The sequence below is a fragment of the Sylvia atricapilla genome, chromosome 6, assembly GCF_009819655.1.
Source record: "Sylvia atricapilla isolate bSylAtr1 chromosome 6, bSylAtr1.pri, whole genome shotgun sequence".
NCBI lineage: Eukaryota > Metazoa > Chordata > Aves > Passeriformes > Sylviidae > Sylvia > Sylvia atricapilla.
This window is the reverse complement of record NC_089145.1, coordinates 25,142,291-25,160,996: the sequence shown is the minus strand read 5'-3', so window position 1 is coordinate 25,160,996 and position 18,706 is coordinate 25,142,291. Positions and strand designations below refer to the sequence as shown.

The following is an 18,706-nucleotide window of genomic DNA, read 5'->3' as shown; positions in this document are numbered from 1 at the left end:
TATCCTGTTAGTTGCAGCCCAGTGCTCTGATCTATGTAGATCCCTCTCCAAGGCTTCTTGTCCCTCAAGAGTCAGCAACACCTTCCAGTTTGGTACCATCAGCAAACCTGCTAATGGTGCGTTCAACTCCTGCATCCATATTGTTGATAAATATACTGGACAGAACAGACTCTGGAATTGAACCACAAGAAATACCAACTGGTGCCAGTTGCCAGCTAGATAGATGTAGCTCCATTCTCTAGGACCCTTTGAGCTCTGTCCTTCAGCCAGTTTTTCACCCAGAGGATCATGAACCTGCTTATCCCACTGATGGGCAACTCTTCCAGAAGGATGCTCGGAGGGACAGTATCAAACACCTTACTAAAATCCAGAAAGAATGTGACCAGCAGGGCCAGGGCATTGATTGTCCCCCTGTATTCAGCACTGGTGATGTCATGCCTCAAACCCTGCATTCAGTTTTGGGCCTCTCACTGCAAAAAGAACAGGTGCTGCAGCATGTCCAGAGAAAGGCAATGAAGCTGGTGAAGGGTCTGGAGGACAAGTCCTATGAGGAGCAGCTGAGGGAGCTGGGGTTGTTTAGTGTGAAGAAAAGGAAGCTCAGAGGGGAGTTTATTGCTCTCTACAAGTACTTGAAAGGAGGTTTGTAGTGAGGTGGGGATTGGTCTCTTTCCTCTGGTAGCAAGCAATAGAACAAGAGGAAATGGCCTGAGGTTCTGTCAAGGGAAGGGTTAGATTGGATATGAGGAAAAGCTGCTTCACTGAAAGGGTGGTCAGGAATTGGAACAGGCTGTCTGGGAAAGTGGTGTAGTCTCCATCCCTAAAGGTAAAGACGTGTGGATGTGGCACTTAGGGACCTGGTTTAGTGGTGGACTTAGCAGTGATGGCTTAACAGTTGGACTTGATCTTTAAGGTTTTTTCCAAGCTAAATGATTCTATGATTCTATCATTTTGCTGGGATTTTTAATCACACGACCTTGCTTTTTTTTTGCTGGGGACAGGTTGAGGTGGGATGAGACAACTTCCAAAAAAGCTATTGAATAAGGATATTAGATACCTTAATGAGACCTCACTATATAGGCAAGATTTTTTACCGAATAGGAACAATCTCTTTCCTAGAAGAGCATTTTTTCTCCCTTCATTCTAGTATTTTAACTTCCTCAGTAAATACAAGTGGGTTTGTGCTGCCTATTCATAGACTTAAAATCTTTTTCAAAAGACTGGATTGAATGTTATTTGATATTGCTATAAAAGCTACTAAGTGAAATCTCTAATTTGAACACAGTTTTATTTTTATATAAGTTTTAGAATTCCAATAATGTCTCTCACAATTTCTGTTTTGAGAATTCGGTACAGCAAACCTAAGCCAAATGACAACATGCCTTTCCTTAGTACCAGACCAAATCATCATATTGCCCTGAAGAGTAAAGGTGGAAAATGACCATATAATGTGCATGCAAGAAGTATACCATGTAAACCACTCTGTAGTGCAGTTTTGCCTCGGGTATCATGGTCATGCTGTTTAACTGGGGTTTATTTTCATGTTCTTCTGGTTTCAGTTGTGATTGCTGATGATGTTACTATCCCTAGCTGCTTCGCCAGCTCCCTTTGTGGGAGGCACTTCTTTTGCCTTTAGGTCTTTTTTCTCAGGTCTTAGGGATCCAGCCTAGTTTCAGAGATAGATGAGAGAGAATCTAGCATTAAATGCTGGAATAGGTGTGTGCTGGCTTTTGGTTTGTGTTTTTGTCGGTTGGGTTTTTTGCTGGCTTTTATTTTTTTAGGAAGCAATCCTTCCTTCCAAACTTCTGCTTCTCTAACCAACACGGGCTTGTACACAGATGGCCTTAGATACTGGAAGCATTCAGTTGCACTGAAAATAAAGATCAATATCAGGAAGTATGTTGTAAACTCCAGGAGTCTGTGATGAAAAGCATTCTTAAATATTTTTTTTTTACTTAAATAACTGTCTTGGGACATTTTCTTGGTAACTGGTGCAGTGCTGTGGTTTTTGGATTCAGTATGAGAATAGTGTTGACAACACACTGATGATTTGGTTGTTACTCAGTAGTGCTTTCCCTAAGCTGAGGGCTTTTCAATTTTCCACACTCTGTCATGTGGAGCTGCACAAAAAGGTGGGAGTATGGCCAGCACAGATGATCCAAACTGGCCAAAGGGATATTCCATCCCATAGAACACCATGCCCAGTATTTAAACCGGAGGAGTTACCTGGAAAGGAGCTGACTGCTGCTGCTGCTCAACGACAACACATTGTGCATCACTCTTTCTCTTGGAATGTATTTCTCTCTCTCCCTCCTCTTTTCATTACTATATTATTAGCTTCTTTTTTTTTTCTTTTTTTTTCTTTTTTTCTTTTTTTTTGATTTTCCCCAGTTAATAAGCTATTCTTATCTCAACCCACAAGGTTTACCTTTTCTTTCCAGTTCTCCCTGCCATGATGGGGGTTGAGGAGAGTAACCACGAGTGAGCTGCATATTTAATTTATGGCTGGGATTAAACCACAACAATAACTGGTTCCATCTGCACTGGGATCACACAGGAGAATCCTGATACATGGTTCTTGAGACCCTTCCTAGTTTCTCTGCTTAAAGCATTTGTTTTGAAAACTTTGTACCTTCTGCTGCTCCACTCATCTATAATGGATAACTTGATGTCTGACCTAACACCTTATTTAAATGTTTATTGGACTGGGTCTGGAGATCACTTTGTGAGCATAAAGGTAGGTATGTCTGATTATTTCTCTGGTTAGTGATTGGATCTAAGGCTCTAATGGATAAACTCTAGAGGACCCAGTTACAGAAGCTTCCTTTTCTGCAGCTGTACACCCTCTTTTATAATACATACTTTGTTTCCTGTGTGCAGCTGCAGAAGAGCTGCTGTATCTACCAAGCTCCATTTCCTGTTAGTTCAGTAGCAGAACCCACCCCACATTTACCTAATGGATGGTGAGTTGTATCTGTTAAGGCATCAGCACAGTCACCTACCTGCACCTTCTGTTCACTCTCCTCAGAGACAGAACCACTGGGCTCAACAGGGGCTGTATAGGTGTGTGAGGATATGAAGAACAACAGGCAGGTGTAAAGTGCTGGTACCTGGAGGTGGCAGAGTTGCTTTGTTTTGATAAGAGTGTTTGGTCCCCACATCTTGTTCTATTTTTCTCTTTATCTTTCAACTTTACCACTGAGCTGGTTTGCTACACTGTCTGTTTCTGAGTAATGTTTATTGACCAAAGATTTTTATTTCTATAAAAGCATGACTGAGTTATCTGGTCATCCTCATTTATTTTTACAATTGTTATCTTGAACCAAAAGTGAAAAGTCTAATAAAGTAATATTTTTCATCTTTGGTTACATGGAACCAGTAGTAGTGTATGCTCAGGTACCTTGGAGTGGCCAGATGGTGGATGTTGTGTAGTTTCTTGGAGATTGAGGACATGATTTGTATTTGGATCAAGGGTGAGCTATCCAGCCTGGGCCTCAGTGCAGGCCTGCAGGCCTGTGCTGTGTCACAGCACGAAATTATGTTAAGGTGCCACATGGAGATAGTGGTTTTCTAGGTATAGTGTTGTGGCATGAACAGTTCAGCCACCTTAACATTAAACTAAACAATGTTTGTTTGCATTTTTCCTATGCCCTGTCATTGTAAACCATCTAAAAGATAAATACAACCGGCCGTTTGAGAGAGAATAAAGGGAGAATGTGATGCTTAGCCACACTGGTTTGACCTCGTTGCTCTCTGTCTGGCCTACTATTATTTAAAGTCTCAGCTACAGGTGGACACTTCTGTAATTGTTAATTTTTAAAGCAGAAAGTGGAGTAAATGAGATTTTTGGTGAAAGAGCTGACTTATTGCACTACTGGAAAGAACAGGTCCATGCAAACGAAACAAGCAGTGGTATTGATGTGGTCTTTCTGTCTGCTCAATGAAATAATCTTGTGAGGGCTTGCACTAACTGTGTAAGATACTGTTGGTATTAAATTTGGGTGAAAAGTGCGTGGTCAAACATCCTCATCAATCAGAAAGAGACCAAACTAACATGATTAAATCCTTTCAGTGCCTCATTCTTGCAGTTGTAAATGTCTTGAAGTATTTATGAGAATGCAGCTCTATCTTAATGAAAAAAAATGTATTTTTCTGTGCCCTAGTTTAACAAAGCACTGAAGCACAGACTTGAATCCTTTGAGAATTACTTAAGGGCTCAGAGCCGTAAATCCCATTATTGAGGATTTAGGAGTAGATTAGATAACCACAAGAGGTCATAGTTGCTTCACAGATATAAGAGAGGAGGTCATATTTGAAAATCTTTTCTCTTTAGAGGAAAGCTGCCAAAAAAAGAAGGTTGTTCCTAGTTCATAGAAAAAACTGAGCTTGACATGTGAATTTCCAATGTGCAATGCATGCGAAAGTAGGCATGACACAAGAGAAAAGAACGGTTTGTTAAAGGGAATAGAATACAAATTCTGCTTTGTATTGAGCTACTTGTAGAATTTTTTAAGTGGTTCTCAGCTTGCTGAAGACAATCCTTTTCTAAATCCATCTATTCCATAAGATTAGCCAAGGAATTAATGCAAATGGTATTTTTAAGATCAATTTGATATCTCATCTGGTTGTCATACTTCCTGCATTCTAAAGCAGTTGCCTTCTGAAGCAACTGCTTTAGAAATCCAGTATGGGTGGTAAAAGAAGCCATTTTCACTGTCATTTCACTGTTAACAATTTTCTGTTGTTTCTATATCTTATGAGTAGATCACACGAATAAGTTTTTTTTCTATTTTATCTGAAATCTGCTTGCAATACATATTTAAACTCCAAATGTGGAGTGGCAAAATATCAGAATCACTTTCTGACTAAATGCACAGCTCCTACTAGGGTCAGATCATCCTTGTGGTCTTCAACAAATTCAGGAGTGCTTGATTTCAGACTTATGCATGATTACATGAACCTGTGTCTGATTTACTAGCAACAGTGAAGTTTTGCTAGTGGTCCACAGTAGCCAAAAGAGATAATGCAACATTCTTTTTGGTGTAGTACTGGCAGAAGAGGATGAAAAAGAAAATAGAGAAAAAAATTAAAAGGAAGGAAATAAAAAGAAAGGCATCTCATTGATCCTGATGTTTTTTGAAAGATTACTAAGCAAGGAGAGGATGCTCCCTGACTTTTTACCCACAAACCAGATGCAAAGCTGTGACCTCTGATCCTCAGTGCTTCATTATCGAAACTCTCAGCTTCCCTCTTCCGTGTCTTTCAGAAACTGATAATCTCCTTCACTGCTGAGGGGGAGGAGTGAACACAAACTTCCCACCCTGAAAGTCTTGGCAGTTCCTACATTTTCAGTGTAACTGTCTGTCAGCAGTAATTGTTCTTCTTGTTGATGCAGACACCGAGAGAAATGTGTTTGCTTCTCTGCAGCTCTGTCACTAGAAAAGAGCTCGTAAAGGAACTACATGTGCTACATTTTTAACCCTCCTTGTGGATTCATATTGATGGTTGTTAGGTACTTGGAAATGCAGATGTGTTCTCATGTTTAGTAGTTAAATTCAAATAAGCAGATGCCTGGGAACCCATCAGTGTACAGAAGCAAATATGTTCCTAGAAATGCAGAGTCCTCTTGTTTAAGAGGTGCCAGTTCACATGCAGAGCTCTGGTGGCACAGAGCCATGTACCACACCCATGTGCAGCACAGTTGATATCCCCAGTGCACTCCTGGTAAAGCTGCAGTAGATAAGGTGCTGTGCTGTATGTGATAGCAGGATTGTTGTTCCATCGGTTAATTACAGAGGGAGCTCATCCCTGGTTCTAACAAAATTATAGTATATTTTTCGTATGTATTGATTTGATTTATTCTCTGTTTCTTTTTCCTTATTAGCCCACTTACATGGAGCTGCCAGAGGAACTATGTCAGCTGGCAGACATGCAGAAATTGAGAAGGGAGAAAGCAATAGAAGACTACTGAATGAATGAGGATAGTCTTTTGATGACTGTTATAAAGTTGGCTTTTCGTAAGATGTGTGCTATATGATTAATAACTTTGTGGTAAGAATATAAGGTTTTATTTTTGCTGTTAGTAAAGAAAATTAGGCATAGTGGTAGTAGTGATAGAGTATGCTTAAACTGTCTGTTTGGCCGAGATAACATCCAATGAACATATAAAGAAGTCTTTGCTATTGATACACCAACTATCAACATCTCCCATCTGAAGAAAGCATGGACCAAGGCCCAATCTGAAGGTGATAATGGAGACACAACTAAGAAACACACAGCTCTAAAAAGGCGGACCCAAGGAGGGGCCCTGCAAAAGTCTTTGAAATATGGAAACTAGTTTATGGAAAAATATGAATATTCAACAAACTAATACAACAAAAAGGGTATTTAAAGAAAGCCTATGAAATAGCAATTTGTGGACTTGGCTAAGTGCCAGGTCACCCGACCGACCGTACTTTGCTTTTTCCTTATCTCCTAATTGTCTTATCTTTTTATTAAAACCTATTTCTTAAAATCTACCAAAAAGTGAATCTCGTTTTTCACACAGCCATGGAATTTAATAGAGAGAAACAATCCACAGAAGGATAGAAACTACAGAGATGATGAGGATTGCTTTCCCACCAAAAAAAAGCAGAGTCTCAAACCACATTCTTCAACAATCAAGGACATACTTTATCAAAGCAGAACTTGAAAATCAAATTCATGTGGTAAAATTTGTGGGAGGACCTTAAACTGACCTCAGGCAGACTGTATGAATTTAATATCTGACACAGGTGATTTGATGAGCTTAGATTGGCTGTTTGGAGACATCGAAGTAAAAAAAGGGACTATTCACCTTGCAGAGTTGTCAAATAAAAGCTCCTGACTTTACAATGACAAGTAATTCAACATTCCATTGTTGAATGGAAATAATGATGGTCTGTCTTTTGGAGGAAATTCCTGCTGTGTCTTACTGTTCTTCTCTAGGTCTATTTTTGATTTCCATTTATTCCAAGAGCTATTTTTGATTTTAAAAGATCACTTTTATTTTTCTTGCATTGTTAACAGACCACTTTCTTAAACTGTATTTGTTCTTTTGTTGCCTATTGCAGGTATGTAAAATTCTCATTAGAGCAGCTTCCTGCTGGGAGTTGCAGACCACCACCACCATTGTTTGCCAGTGCTGCCACATCCAACTCCTGTGGGTAAGGCTGTAAGAGCACTGTGCTGTGTGTAAAAAACAGTTTAGGAGGTGTAGAGAAGTCCCTCCACAGGCAAAATAAGGCATTGAGGCAAAACTACTGCTCTGCCACAGGACAAATTAATGTAGGCCATACCTCAGTCTTGGAACAAGTTTTCTGACATATCAGTGAACACGGATGAATGTAGAATAGGGAAGAATGGAAAAGGTCAAAGGTCACTGTGCCAACCAGATTGCAGTCCAAGAACAAGTTGGGCAGCAGGCTGCAAAGGTGGGAATAATGACACCAGCTTGGAAGGGATATGACACCTCCGTGAGAGTACATGCCAGTACCTGTTTGAGTTGGTTTTATTTGGATGTATATTAGTGTGACTGTGTTTATGATGGATCTGAACATTTTAAAAAATATTTTAGGGGTAACATGTTGGTTGGTGTGTTGGGTTTTTTCACCTCTCCCCACAAAGTAGTATATCAGCAGCATTTAAATAAGTCTTTATTTGAAACTGTAAGTCAGACTTGCTCACTTTGCAGAGTGACAGAAAAACTGCCAAGGTTTTCTCTTTGTCATTTATCTGAAGGAAGATTTTTCTGGGTAGTCATGGGTTATCACAGATCAGTGGGGTACAGTGGGGAACATGCAGGCTCTTCCATTAGAGAGATCAAGAGCACTTAAGTTATATTTCTACAACCAAAATCATCTGGGTCCATCCAGTCCTATTACTAGACAGAAAATGGTGATACATCAGATAAGGGAAGGAGGGAGGGAAGAGGAGCTGAGGGATGAAGGCATCAAGGCTGGGATACAAAAGAGTGGTATGAGATATCTCTACAGGATACAACACAATTGCTTTGGCTACCCTTCTTGGTAAGAGACTGAGCTGCTTTCTCAGCCTCTCCCAAGAACTAAATCTCTGACTGGAATGGCATTATAATGGAATAAGGACTTCCAGAGAGGGACTTCACAGTCTAATTGCATCTGGGCCACTGTAATGATGCAAGCAGCAAAACTTTCTTGGGTAAATAAATATAAGTACCTCTTTCCCTTTGGTTCTCTTTTGGGAATGGCATAAAGAAAAGAAATATATTGGAATGGAGTCATCACTCACTGATGCACAAGACTGAAAACTACTATTTTCTTAAAGAAAAAAGGGGCTATTTTTTAATGGTCCATCAGCCATAGTGACGCTGCTCAGTGCCAGCTCTGTTTGTCTGAGCGTGGTACTAACATGTAACCAAATCATGCACACCAAATCCAAAAACACAATTCCCCGCTGCACTCAGGGATACAGTTAGCATCACTAAGGACAACTCTAGCTAAGTTTTACTGGAGCAGTAGCAACGGTCTTATTTTTATATCCCAGCAACTGTGTGTGGTGGTTTAAGCTCAGCTAGCAACTAAGTATGAAGCTGCTTCCTCCTGCCCTGCCCAAGTGAAATGGGGCAGAGAATCAGAAGTAAAACTTGTAGTTAAAGGCAAGAACAGTTTAATAATTGAAAACAAAGTAAAATATAGTAATAGAGTAAGTAACAGGAATGATAAAAAGTGAACGAAAAACAAGCAATGCACAATACAATTGCTCACCACACGCTGACCAAGGCCAGATTCCCTTTCTGAATCCAGATGGATTTCCAAGTAGCTGCCATCAGTTATCCTGGGCATGATGTCCTATGGTATGGAGTGTCCCTTTGGTCGGTTCAGGTCAGCCGTCCTGGCTGTGCACCCTCCTAGGACTTTTATTCCTCCTCAGTGGCAGAGAATGAGACACAACAAAAGCCCTTAACTTAGGATAAACCCGACTTAGCAAAACTCAGAACATCAATTTTTTTTGATTCTGAATGCAAAACTCAGCACTGTGCCAGCTGCTGAGGAATTAACTCCATCCCAACCAAAACCAGGACACTGGTACCTGCTGAGCGCTGGAGTAACACAGCTTAGCCATGAAATACAGACTTTCATCGCTATGCTGTAGGTGATCTGTATTAATCATCCATTTAAAGATTTGCTCCAAGTGTACTAGTGGGTTTTGGGAGGCAGCGGTCCTGAACAGCTGATGGCCACACCGTGTTTACGGTGCAAAGAAAGATCTTCGCAATCAACCTTCAGGCCTATTTCGTCCAGAGCGTCTCTGTTGCAACTCTTAGTGCATGACAAAGCAAAGCGGTAGAAGGCACGTAGTCTCACCAAATGCCCCTACATGTTAACTGACGGCGCCTCGGCTCCAGCGCCGCCAGTCCCTCACCGCTCTCGTCAGCTGAGGGGGCTGCCAGGCCGGCACAAGCTGCCTGGCTGCCGTAGGCGGCCTGGTGGCACTTCCACAGGCAGGGTACCGGCTCCCCGCTCGCCCGGGCCCGGCAGTGGCGGCGAGCGGACCCCGCGCCCCCCGGGGCGCCTCAAGGGCGAGCACGCGTCACTTCCGGTACGCACCCGCCTCCCCGCGCCAGCATCGCGAGACTCCGCCCCGCCTCGCGCGAGACTCGCTGGCTCACCCGGCCGCCTGGCCGAGTCCCTTCGGCAATTTCCGTCATTGCCAGACCCTACCAATCGGCCTTAGGAACACATCGATGAGCAAGGGCCCCCCGCGGGGTCCCTGCGGGGCTGAGCCCCGCGGTACGGGCATGGGGTTCGTGCAGCGGCCACGGCGGCGCAGGCGGGGCGGCAGGGCACAGACGTGGGGCCGGGACGGCGGGGAGGCATGCGGAGTTCGATTGATCAGGCCTGGGCATGGCGCCTCTCCTCCCCCCCGCCATGGCTCCCCGTGTCCCTGCTCCTCTCCTCTCAGTGAGCGAAAGTGGCCGCCGCCGCCGTCCCAGCGCCCGCAGCCGCCGCCTCCTCCTCAGCACCAGCGCGGGCGCCATCTTGGCGAGGCAGGAGCCGGGAGCGCCCCGCGGCAGGAGACAGGCAACGCCAACCCCGGCAACGCGGGGCGAGAGGCCGGGTGGAGCAAGCGGGGGAGCGAGCCCGGGAGACACCCCCAGCCCCCCGCCGCCGCCGCCGCCGCGTCGCCGCCGGGCCCGCTACCTAGGTGAGCCACCGCGGCCACTGCGCAAGGACACGCCGGGCCGGGGCTACTGGAGGCGGCAGTGGGGGCCCCAGCCGGGCAGGCCGCGGCTTCACCCCCCGCGCCGACCGGCGGCCGCAGCAGCCGGGCCTCTTCTTAAAGAGACAGGCCCCTTCCCCGCCCTGCCCGCCGGATGCGCCCCGCGGTACCGGCGGCCGTGGTTCCGCCGTTCCCCCCCCAGGCCCCGTCCAGAGCAGCGGCCGGGCCCCGCCAGGCGCTGGGGGGGCTGTGCGGGGGGGGGCGGGGGCGCTGCCGCGCACCTGCGGGCGCACGTGCGGGCGGTGGCGCGTGCGCGGGTGCGGGCGGGGGGGGCGCGGGGGGGCGCGCGGCGAGGGCGGCGGCGCGGCCGGGCCGAGAGCGCCGCGTCACCGGCGGGAGCGCGCGCCCGCCGCCGCCGCCTGTGGGGGCGCGCCTGCGGGAACGCGCCCGCCTCCCCCCCCGCGCCTCGGTGCCGGCAGAGCGCGGCCTCCGCCCCACGGCCGCCCCGGGAGCCGCGGCAGGGCCGCGCCGGGGCGGGCCGCCCGTGTGCGGGAGGCCGCGTGGCGCGGCGCTGCCCGCAGAGCCCGGCGGGGCGGGGGCCGGGCTGCCCCTGCGCTGCCGGAATAGCCACCGGCACCTGCAGGAAGGGGCCGCCTGCCAGAGCCGTGGCGTTGTTGATGGAAAGTGTCTCCCTGGTGCCCATGAAACGTAGTTCAGTGCTGTGTTCGCGCTGGTGAATGTGCACTTCTCTGAAGCTGCGCTGTAAAGTCTGCTCCTGTTTGACTGCAAACAGGTAGCCTAGTGCAATTTCTCTGTGTAACTCGATACAATTTCTGTCCGTGATTTAGCGTTATACGTTCTTAACGCTGTTGCCGGTCTTCCGTGGAAGATTTCCCCCTCTCCGGTGTTGCAGATAATAATAAATTCCTTTAATTTATTTTCGCCTTTGCATGAAGAAAATAGCGCAAGTCAAGTTAGTTTTTTATAGTGAAATATGTATAATTCAGATTTTAGTTTTCTCTCTTACAGACAAATCCGCTGCATGGACTTGTATGGCGCATCTGATGTGCCTGTGTGACCAACACATTTTTTAACTTATACGAATCATTTGTGTTGCCACTCCATTAGTGTGTATGTGTAAGAGTGTCATAACACTAAGAGGTTGGTAAGATAGTGAAGGAAAAGTAAAAGAAACAGAACTGTAGCTTGAACCTTTTTCCGGTAAAGGATATTGGCTAAAGAATATTGCTTGTAGTTCTTATTTATTTCTCACATATATATTGTTGAAGTTGCTGAAAATACTGCCAATTCTTGATGGTTCAGATGAGCAAGTTTTGTTCCATTTGGCTATCATGTAATAAGCTGTAAAATCTGTAATAAGCATGCTCTTTGACAGGTTAGAATACATGTTAGAGATTGGTTTAGATGGCCAGTCCTCTTAGAGCTTTTTTTGACCTAGTTCCCTTTTCGTGGTCTGGGGTGGAGGGAGTAAAAACCAAACAAAACTGAAAATATCCATGCAGTTGTTGTTTTGTGAGCACAGAATCACGAAGTTTGAGGGTAACTGTTGCTGGTGGTGTGTAGAGTAGAGAGTATAAATGCATTGTCAGAGGTCTCCATAAATACTATTAAATGCTCTTTTGGGACAAAAATTACTCTAACTGAACAATTAAAGAGTTAGGTTTGTTTTTCTGCTAGCTTAAACTTGGAAGCAGAGCTCTTGACACACAACTTTTGTGTTCAGTATGTTTGAAGGTATTCTGCCCTTTACTATGTATATGCTTCTGATATACTGCTGTAATAGTTTATCTTTTAAATAATAAATTAGGCCCTATCTGTAACTGGGTTTTTTTGGGAATTGGAAAATCCAGAGCCAGTGCTCCACTGGCTCTTCTCTGTATTTAAAAGTGATGAAAAGGTGGAACACAGATCACTGAAATGCTGTCTCATTCCTTGGAAAACAATATGAGACCTTACCACAAAAGCGGAAAAGCCAAGTAAAGCATGTAGTTTACCGAGATTTCGTTATTCAGAAAAGCAATTTTAATGGCTTTTTAGTTTCAGACTCAAATGGTGTGAACTCAGAGTTCAGTTGTATATACACGAATTTTATTTGTTCAACTTGAGGTTAGTGGAGGGCTTTAGGTTCATATGAAATATCATATTTGCTTTTTGAAAAGCCTTAGTGTCTTACATATACCAGTTTTATTTAAGACACAGCCATAAAAAAAAAAAAAAAAACCCATATGGGAATTATGTTTTGCTTTAAAACATGGTCTATAGCTCTGGGAAATTGTTGTTAGTGTAACTATACATTTACCAAAGAAAGCTAAAATGTGAGTGGAGAAAGGAGAGCATGTAATTCTACTTCAAGCAAAATAGTTCAAGTTTTTTATGCCACCACAATTTTCTCTGTTGGAGATTGTATGCATATAAAGAAGTTTGACAAAAATATACCTAGCTGCTATTACTATACTAGTCTACATTTTCCACACAGACCTTGACTGAGTGAATCTTCTGTTTGGATATATATATATATGTATTTGTGTTGGGATTTATTCTGGAGATATTAGTACTGGAAAATCTCACAGCATTAACTATTCTGCTGCTCCAATGAGACCTGTATGTTTCAATTCTAAATTTCTTTAAAAAGGAAAAGTATTTTAGGTGTTTGCATAAGTTTAGAAAATCCGTCTTAATAATTTGGTGTCAAATTGCAAAGCACAAAAAACTTAGAAAACTGCTGAAATTGCAAGGCAACTAAAGTGGCATAGAAGATTGAATTTTTGCCCAGTTTTTAATCCTGCTATGGATAAAACTTTCAATGCTATAAATAAATGAGGAATACATAGTTTCTGTGATTTCAGAATTTTGTCCACATGGATGTTTTGTCAGTGTGCTTACAGTCATGGGATGGAGTAGAGGGAAGAAGCTACTTCTGTGGGCTGAAAAACTTAAGTATTGGTGCTCAGCTGCCAGCTGGTCACCCTTCAGATCCGTGCACTTAGTGTGTGGCTGGTGAGACTGACTTACTTTTACCTCCCTGATTTGCCTTGCTAAGAAGAGGTGCTGTGCATTACCTGCAATCCAGTACCTTTTACTTGCATGGCAGCTTGTGTTGGTGTATGTGCCCTCAGCTACGAGTGGAGTTATCATTATTTACTATAATGGTTGATATTAGTCATAAAGAACAGAAAAACTAATCCTCTGGGCCTTATCTGAGGTGTAGAGGTGGCAGCAGCTGAAGGGAAAAAACCCAAGAAACTCATGGATTTTTGGAGTCCAGGGCACAGTGGACACGAGATACAAGAATGGATGAAAAAGTACTGCTTCAAACAGCTCTGCAAAGCAGACCCCGACCAGCTTGCAGCTAGGCACAGGAGCCAGATTTTTCACTGAGCACTTACGGAGTTCCTGTTTGATACCAGTGAGAAAAGCTTGCTGGACTTCATTCAGAAATAGGCTGTGGATATTTGTTTAAATTGGGAGAATCTGCTTTTGAAGCTAAGCTGCTTCAGGAGACCACAGTTTTGCAGTTTGATTGGTGCAGGTCAGTGGGCATAAAATGTAGAAACCTTGTTATAAAACCTAACTGCGCTCAGAAGATGTCCTTGGAGGATTCTTCTCCAGTGCGGGGTGTTTACTTACTGACTGGTTGCTATAAATGGGCAGACTTGAAAAAACAAGAGTGAGGGAAGAAACCCCACACTTACATTAACATTAAAGTAAGCAATGTGATTTAAAACAGGATAAGGATGGCTCTTTCAGAACTGAACTTAGATATTAAAAAAATACAATTATTATCAAAGTTATTTGCATGAAGTTATTATATTCCTGCTGATATTTTACATGTACTTTTAATAATTTAGTGGTCCATATGATACAATTAAATGGCTTAAGTGTGAACTTCTGATTAAGAATGCTAGAAGATTTCAAGTGCCCTCCTGGCAGGACAGAAGCTATTTATTTCCAGATGCTGGTTTTCTAAACTGTTAGAACTCTTGGGGAGAGGAAGGGAGAAAGCAAATAGCTATTGAATTTGATACTGAAACTTAAATTTGTATATATCAGTAAGAAAGCTATGGATTACTCTGCAGCTTCTACTCATTTTACCCCTGTAACATGTGAGTATTTATCTGAATGGTACCATTGGTAATGACATGTCTTAGAAAATCTGTATTTTTTCCTTAAACTGAGTAGTCAAAAGGATAGATTTGTTTCAAAAATGTCAAACGAAGGTGGAATTAATGTCATTACCATGTAAATCCATCAAAGCAATATGTTGGTGATGCTGTTAACAGTTGCAGTAGTGGATCAGGCTGTGTACGTATCATTGTTTGTTCCTGTCTCACTTCAGTGTTCGATCAGTTTTTGCCGTTGGAAATCTTTGTTAAGACCTAAGAGTGCAAATGAAAGAATGGAGAATGAATTATCTGTCACTTAGCCTCTGTATTATTACTTTGATCAGCAGAGAAGCACTCTCTGACTGTCAGCATATAAAGAAATGAAAGGCTGAGTTAAATGTCTGAGTTATTCACTATTCAGTATACTTGTGTAACACTTTATTTATTTAGGGCATTGTAAATATGTTTTAAGGGTATTGTTAAGCTCTTTCATGCCTATTTGTTTATTTGGTAGGCAGGATACAGAGTAGTAACTGTTTTGAGAACAAGAGTAGTTTAATGTTGTGTGTACAGGAGCCTTGTGGAGCAATTAAAATAGGAAGACAAGCAAAAGCATGTATTTTTCTATGGGTGAAATGCAGAGTAGTTATACTGTGTCAGGTCAAGGAGAACTTTATTAAATGTGGAAATGTAAGGTTGAGTTTTGAGAATGTGGTTTTCTGCAAAGAGAAGACAGGTGAAAGCTGCCATGTTCTGAGTTAACTGTGTTAATATGATACATGCCCTTGTTGATGGATATGTTCTGAAATGGAATGAGAAAATGAGAAAAGGAATCATCATACTTTTTTTTTTGCTGTGATACTAGGGAGGGATTTTTGCTGTTGTAATAGATGTAAATTTTTTTGGTGCTCATAAGGAAAGAAAGACCCCTTTCACCTTCAAGGTGTTCTTTTCTACCACCCCAGGAATGATCTCTTCCATTAGAGGCACAAGTTTCATGTTTCCTCCCATTTTTTGACCCCTTTACTTAATTTCTTCTCAGAAAAGGTTGCCAAGCATTGGAACAAGCTGCCCAGGCAAGAGGTTAAGTCACTGTCCCTGGAGGTATTTAAAAGGTGTGTGGATGTGGTACTTGGGCCATTGTTTTGTAGTGGACTTGGCAGTGCTGGGTTAGCAGCTGGATTTGATGACCCTAGAGGTCTTTCCCAGCCTAAATGATTTTGTGGTTCATAGCCCTCTCTTGGAAGACAGTTCTTGATTTTAGTGGGTTTTTTTGTTTTGTTTTGTTTTTGGTTTGTTTTTGTTTTTGTTTTTGTTTGGTTTGGTTTCAAATGCCTGTTAAGCAATATTACATATGTAGATGAAAGTTGCTTGGAAAATGTGCATCTTACTGCCCTTATCATAGGGAAAGCTTTCAGGTGTTGCTACATTCTGCTGGAAATGAGTATTTCATGACAAGAGGTCAGTCATTTCATTGCTGTCAGGTATGCAAAGACCTAATATATAGAAAGCTTCAGGATAAAAATATTTTTTATCACAGAGCTGTTATCTTGCCTAACAAATTCTGGTGTGTTACTGGTTATTCTCTGTGGGTAAGGTTATTAACTCAAGACCCAATATTTATTGAGAGATAATACAATTTGCTCTTGTTCAAGCACAGCCATTAGTCTTAAGATGAGAATCACTTATGATAGTTCATTGTAACTTTGACATTCTGAATCTGTTCTGTAATTTTGGAGGATAAAAGACGTAGAGAAGGTTAGATGCTGGGTTTTGGTTCTGTATATGTGAAGAGAGAACAACTTAAAGATTGGAGACTCAATCTGTGTGTTCACTTACATAAGCATAAAACAGTTTAGTCACTGATTTAATAATTGAACAAATATAAAATATCTTTCAATAAATTAATATGAAGTTGCTTCAGGATTTGTAGTATTTTTAAGAAGTGATAAAAACCAGAAGAATCCTTCAGAAGAACAATTAATCTGACTGGTTTTAATTTGAGCAACCTGTTCTAGTGTGAGGTGTCCCTGTCTATGGCGGGGGTTGGAAATAGATGTTCTCTAAGGGCCTTTCCAACCTAAACCATTCTATGATTTTAGTCCTCCACCAGAAGTAAAAGCTTAAGATATTTAATTACTTGTTATTTTAGATATTTAATATCTTGACAGCACTTTTACTTGTACAGTAACAACTCTGGCTTTGGGAATCATGTACCTTTCTTGCTATTGTAACAGTGATGGCATCTTTTGTAGTCAAAGAAAAGTAAAATTTGAGTTGAGAGGGCTATTACTATAACAGTTGTTATGGTGTCCTTTGTAGTTGAAGGAAGAGAAAACTGCAGTTGACAGAGCAATAAAATGTTTTGATACCTTTGTTTCTAGAGTATGTAGTGTGCAAATATTGCAGGGGTCTGCATTTGGCTTTATTAAGAATCTTAAATCCAGGGAACAAATAAAATCAAGCGGACAATTTTTACTAGTTGAAAAACATAATGCTAGAATACATTCCAAATCTGTAAATATTAAAAAGTATGTTGGAAATTGCTTTTTATGTGTTTCTTTAGTAAAATAAAATTTGTACTTTAGAATGGAAGGGGTTTTGGTCAAGTATTTGTAGCTTGTTTGCCAACAGGTAACAGCTATATTTTCAGTGCTGAAAGAGTACCATTGCTTTAATATTAGGGAGAAATATTAAAAGTACTCAGTGGACTACAGCTGTGAACTGAATGGTTAAAAACAACAGAGGAACAATATTTTTAGTAGTTATTCCTTTTTGGAGTTAGTTATTATATATATGCCCTCTGTTCAGGGTTAAACATGTTATATTTAATAATGATGAAAGCTTACTTCACATGCTTGAGGACTGTCTTCATAATACTTTGAATTTCCATGTCACCACGTGGATTATCATACTAGGTTAAAACAGTGCTTGTTCCTATCAAACAGCAACCACAAAGTCATAAGCCAGAAAACTAAGAATCTAGTTTTTGTCTGTGGTAGTACTGTGGTGGAAAGTTGAATGGCAGTTTTTGTTTGTTCCCTATACCTATTAACTGCAACGTGGCTTTTGCCCAGAATTGCCTTGGTAGATCTGTCTGCTGCCCAGGTTTGCTCCTTTTAGAGGAGTTGTGGTGCTGATGGCCGTTGTTTCTTTTTACAGCTGTGTGTTCAGAGGCATCTGTGCATGAGGAGAAGTTTGTTCTATGGCCTCAGAGCTGGGTGCCAGGGAGGATGGCAGCTGCTCAGAGCTGGCAAAACCCCTCTATCTGCAATACCTGGAAAAAGCTCTGCAACTGGATCAGTTCTTACGACAGACGTCTGCCATCTTTAACAGGAGTATATCCAGGTACCAAAAGTTTTTCTACTTTCCCTTGGGAGTGCCAAAGAAATACAGTATTTTTATTATATTGTTCCCAGACAGCACCATATTAAGAATTTATTGGTGACTTGTTCATTAGAAACTCTTCTGCTTTAAAGGAGGAGAGGTCATGTGGATTGTTCAGCCTAGAGAAGAGGAAATCTAAAAAATACTATTAAATTTAATAACAAATCTAGCATTAGCTTTTAGTTCTGAAACAAAGCCTTTTTCTGATTTCTTTGCTCTGATAAACACTAACAGGACTTGAGGGAATGGCATGAAGTTTTGTCAGGGAGATTTAGATGGGATATTAGGGAAAGATTCTCTATCCAGAGGGTGGTTGGGCACTGGAACAGGTTCCCCAGGGAAGTGGTCACAGCACCAGCCTGACAGAGTTCAATAAACATTTGGACAGTACTCTCAGGCCCATGGTGTGGTTTCTGGGGACTTTCCTGTGCTGGGCCAGCAGTTGGACTTGAAGACTTTTGTGACTCCCTTCCAACTTGGGATATTGTATGATTGTATGGAAGATTTTGGACTGTGCTTCTCTCAGTTCATTGTGATAATACAGTGTGTTACCAGCTCATGTATGAATCAGTAAAATGTTTTAAAGCTCTTCTCGTTAGCTGAGTGGCCAAAGCTTTCTTTATCTGCAAAAAGTAGGATGACGAAGCTCTAAGTAGATTATCAGGGACAATTACAGCCTTTAGTCACAAAGAAAATGGAAAGACTATTGTCAGATGCAGAATTTATGTAAGTTGTAGCAATGAAGCATCATCACTGTGTGTTTCTGTCCCAAAACAATTACATATTTAATCTCATCAGTGTTTTGGAATTGTGGCGTTACATAGCTGGTAACTGAATGGGCAACAGACAACAGAGATATTTACAAGCATGTAATAAGACCCACAAAAGAATTAGAAAAGATGTATCTACATTTCTCACGTGTCCCATATATAGTGCTTTGGTTTGACTTGCATAGTTCATGTTTCTAAAACTAGATACCT

The 18,706-nt window shown here is 42.1% G+C and overlaps 1 protein-coding gene and 3 long non-coding RNA genes across 6 annotated transcripts in view; 3 read left to right on the top strand and 1 right to left on the bottom strand.

The window, feature by feature from the left end:
* Positions 1-2,365: 2,365 nt before the first annotated feature.
* LOC136362555 (uncharacterized) lies at positions 2,366-3,372 on the top strand. Its single transcript, XR_010743813.1, has 2 exons — positions 2,366-2,738; positions 3,028-3,372. It is a non-coding gene; the product is annotated as an uncharacterized lncRNA (long non-coding RNA).
* A 3,175-nt stretch (positions 3,373-6,547) lies between these two features.
* Positions 6,548-8,216, top strand: LOC136362561 (uncharacterized). Its single transcript, XR_010743816.1, has 2 exons — positions 6,548-6,876; positions 7,089-8,216. It is a non-coding gene; the product is annotated as an uncharacterized lncRNA (long non-coding RNA).
* Positions 7,654-9,885, bottom strand: LOC136362560 (uncharacterized). Its single transcript, XR_010743815.1, has 2 exons — positions 8,760-9,885; positions 7,654-7,897 (listed from the first exon to the last, which is right to left on the bottom strand). It is a non-coding gene; the product is annotated as an uncharacterized lncRNA (long non-coding RNA).
* An 89-nt stretch (positions 9,886-9,974) lies between these two features.
* The window catches only part of INO80 (INO80 complex ATPase subunit), a 65,219-nt gene continuing 56,487 nt past the window's right edge, over positions 9,975-18,706 (top strand). For 2 of the 3 annotated variants that reach the window (XM_066321219.1, XM_066321217.1), the window contains exons 1-2: positions 9,975-10,200; positions 17,502-17,687. In XM_066321219.1, coding sequence (XP_066177316.1) covers positions 17,545-17,687 — 143 coding nt within the window. In that variant the 5' untranslated portion in view covers positions 9,975-10,200; positions 17,502-17,544. Of the gene's footprint in view, positions 10,201-10,778; positions 11,009-17,501; positions 17,688-18,706 lie in introns of those variants that run through there. The other variant, XM_066321218.1, reaches the window with a different exon arrangement.